This window comes from Austrofundulus limnaeus, unplaced genomic scaffold, assembly GCF_001266775.1.
Source record: "Austrofundulus limnaeus strain Quisiro unplaced genomic scaffold, Austrofundulus_limnaeus-1.0 Scaffold898, whole genome shotgun sequence".
NCBI lineage: Eukaryota > Metazoa > Chordata > Actinopteri > Cyprinodontiformes > Rivulidae > Austrofundulus > Austrofundulus limnaeus.
In genome coordinates, this window is record NW_013953300.1 from 149785 (window position 1) to 151908 (window position 2124).

At 56.1% G+C, this 2124-nt stretch overlaps 1 protein-coding gene across 1 annotated transcript in view; it reads right to left on the reverse strand.

Moving 5' to 3' along the window:
* Nucleotides 1–929, reverse strand: part of cmtm6 (CKLF-like MARVEL transmembrane domain containing 6) — a gene marked incomplete at its 5' end in the record, with an annotated part of 3084 nt that extends 2155 nt beyond the window's left edge. The window contains 2 exon segments of the mRNA XM_014029409.1: nucleotides 570–668; nucleotides 753–929. Of these exon segments, the coding sequence (XP_013884863.1) occupies nucleotides 570–668; nucleotides 753–929 (276 nt within the window).
* Nucleotides 930–2124: the final 1195 nt, after the last annotated feature.

Genomic DNA, 2124 nt, shown 5'->3' on the forward strand with positions numbered 1-2124 from the left:
CAGGTCAGAGGACAGGAGGACAGAGGGTCAGAGGACAGTGGACAGAGGTCAGAGGACAGGTCAGAGGACAGGAGGACAGAGGGTCAGAGGACAGTGGACAGAGGTCAGAGGACAGGTCAGAGGACAGAGGACAGGTCAGAGGACAGGTGGACAGGGGACAGGAGGAAAGGAGGACAGGTCAGAGGACAGAGGACAGGTCAGAGGACAGTGGACAGAGGTCAGAGGACAGGTCAGAGGACAGAGGGTCAGAGGACAGAGGACAGGTCAGAGGACAGTGGACAGAGGTCAGAGGACAGGAGGACAGAGGTCAGAGGACAGGTCAGAGGTCAGAGGACAGGAGGACAGAGGACAGAGGACAGGTCAGAGGACAGTGGACAGAGGTCAGAGGACAGGAGGACAGAGGTCAGAGGACAGGAGGACAGAGGTCAGAGGACAGGTCAGAGGACAGAGGGTCAGAGGACAGAGGACAGGTCAGAGGACAGTGGACAGAGGTCAGAGGACAGGAGGACAGAGGTCAGAGGACAGGTCAGAGGACAGAGGACAGAGGACAGAGGACAAGCGTCCCTCACCACAGCTACGATCTCCACACTGGTTTTGCTGTTCTCAGCTCCGAAGACGATGGAGGAGATGAGGAAGAGGAGCGCGATGATGGAGGTGTAGATGAAGTCCTGCAGGACACAAGATACTACTTATTTATTCAACCAGGACCAGGACCAGAACTGTGCGGTGACCCAGGTCCTGCAGGGTCTTACCACTTTGGGCCAGCAGCTGATGCCGACCCTCTGGTGCAGCCTGGTGGTCAGGAGGATGAGGAGCAGGCAGGTGAAGAGGAAGGCTGTGCAGCTCACAAACTCAAAGAAGTAGAGAGGAGAACACCTGAGACAGGTGCTGACCGTCTCCTCCAGGACGAAGGCCACCAGGGACAGGAGCTGCAAGAGACCAGGCCAGAGACCAGGCCAGAGATCAGTCCAGAGACCAGGTCAGAGACCAGGTCAGAGACCAGGTCAGAGACCAGGCCAGAGACCAGGTCAGAGACCAGGTCAGAGACCAGGCCAGAGACCAGGCCAGAGACCAGGTCAGAGACCAGGCCAGAGACCAGGTCAGAGACCAGGTCAGAGACCAGGTCAGAGACCAGGTCAGAGATCAGGTCAGAGATCAGGTCAGAGACCAGTCCAGAGACCAGGTCAGAGACCAGGTCAGAGACCAGGTCAGAGACCAGGTCAGAGACCAGGCCAGAGACCAGGTCAGAGACCAGGTCAGAGACCAGGTCAGAGACCAGGCCAGAGACCAGGTCAGAGACCAGGCCAGAGACCAGGCCAGAGACCAGGCCAGAGACCACAACAGAGACCAGGTCAGAGACCAGGTCAGAGATCAGGCCAGAGACCAGGCTAGAGACCACAACAGAGACCACAACAGAGACCAGGTCAGAGACCACAACAGAGACCAGGCCAGAGACCACAACAGAGACCAGGATAGAGACCACAACAGAGACCACAACAGAGACCAGGTCAGAGACCACAACAGAGACCAGGCTAGAGACCACAGAGACCACAACAGAGACCAGGTCAGAGACCACAACAGAGACCAGGCCAGAGACCACAACAGAGACCAGGTCAGAGACCACAACAGAGACCAGGCTAGAGACCACAACAGAGACCACAACAGAGACCTCATCAGAGACCAGGCCAGAGACCAGGCCAGAGACCAGGCCAGACACCAGGTCAGACACCAGGTCACAGACCAAGTCAGAGACCAGGTCAAAGACCAGGCAAGAGACCAGGTCAAAGACCAGGCAAGAGACCAGGTCAGAGACCACATCAGAGACCTCATCAGGGACCAGGCCAGAGACCAGGTCAGAGACCACATCAGGGACCAGGCCAGAGACCACATCAGACCTGCACATGATCAGAACTATAAAAGTATTTTGTCAACAGGTAAATAATTTATATTTGAACCTAAGACCTGTACCATCAGGTGGACCTGGAACCGGAACGGACCGGTTTGTTCAGGTGATTCAGGTCTGTCTCCTCAGGAAGTTCTGCTCACACAGACTCATCGTGACTTCAGCTGATTGGACCTTCAGCACCGGGTCCAGGTTCTAAACACTGAACATTTTAAACTCCA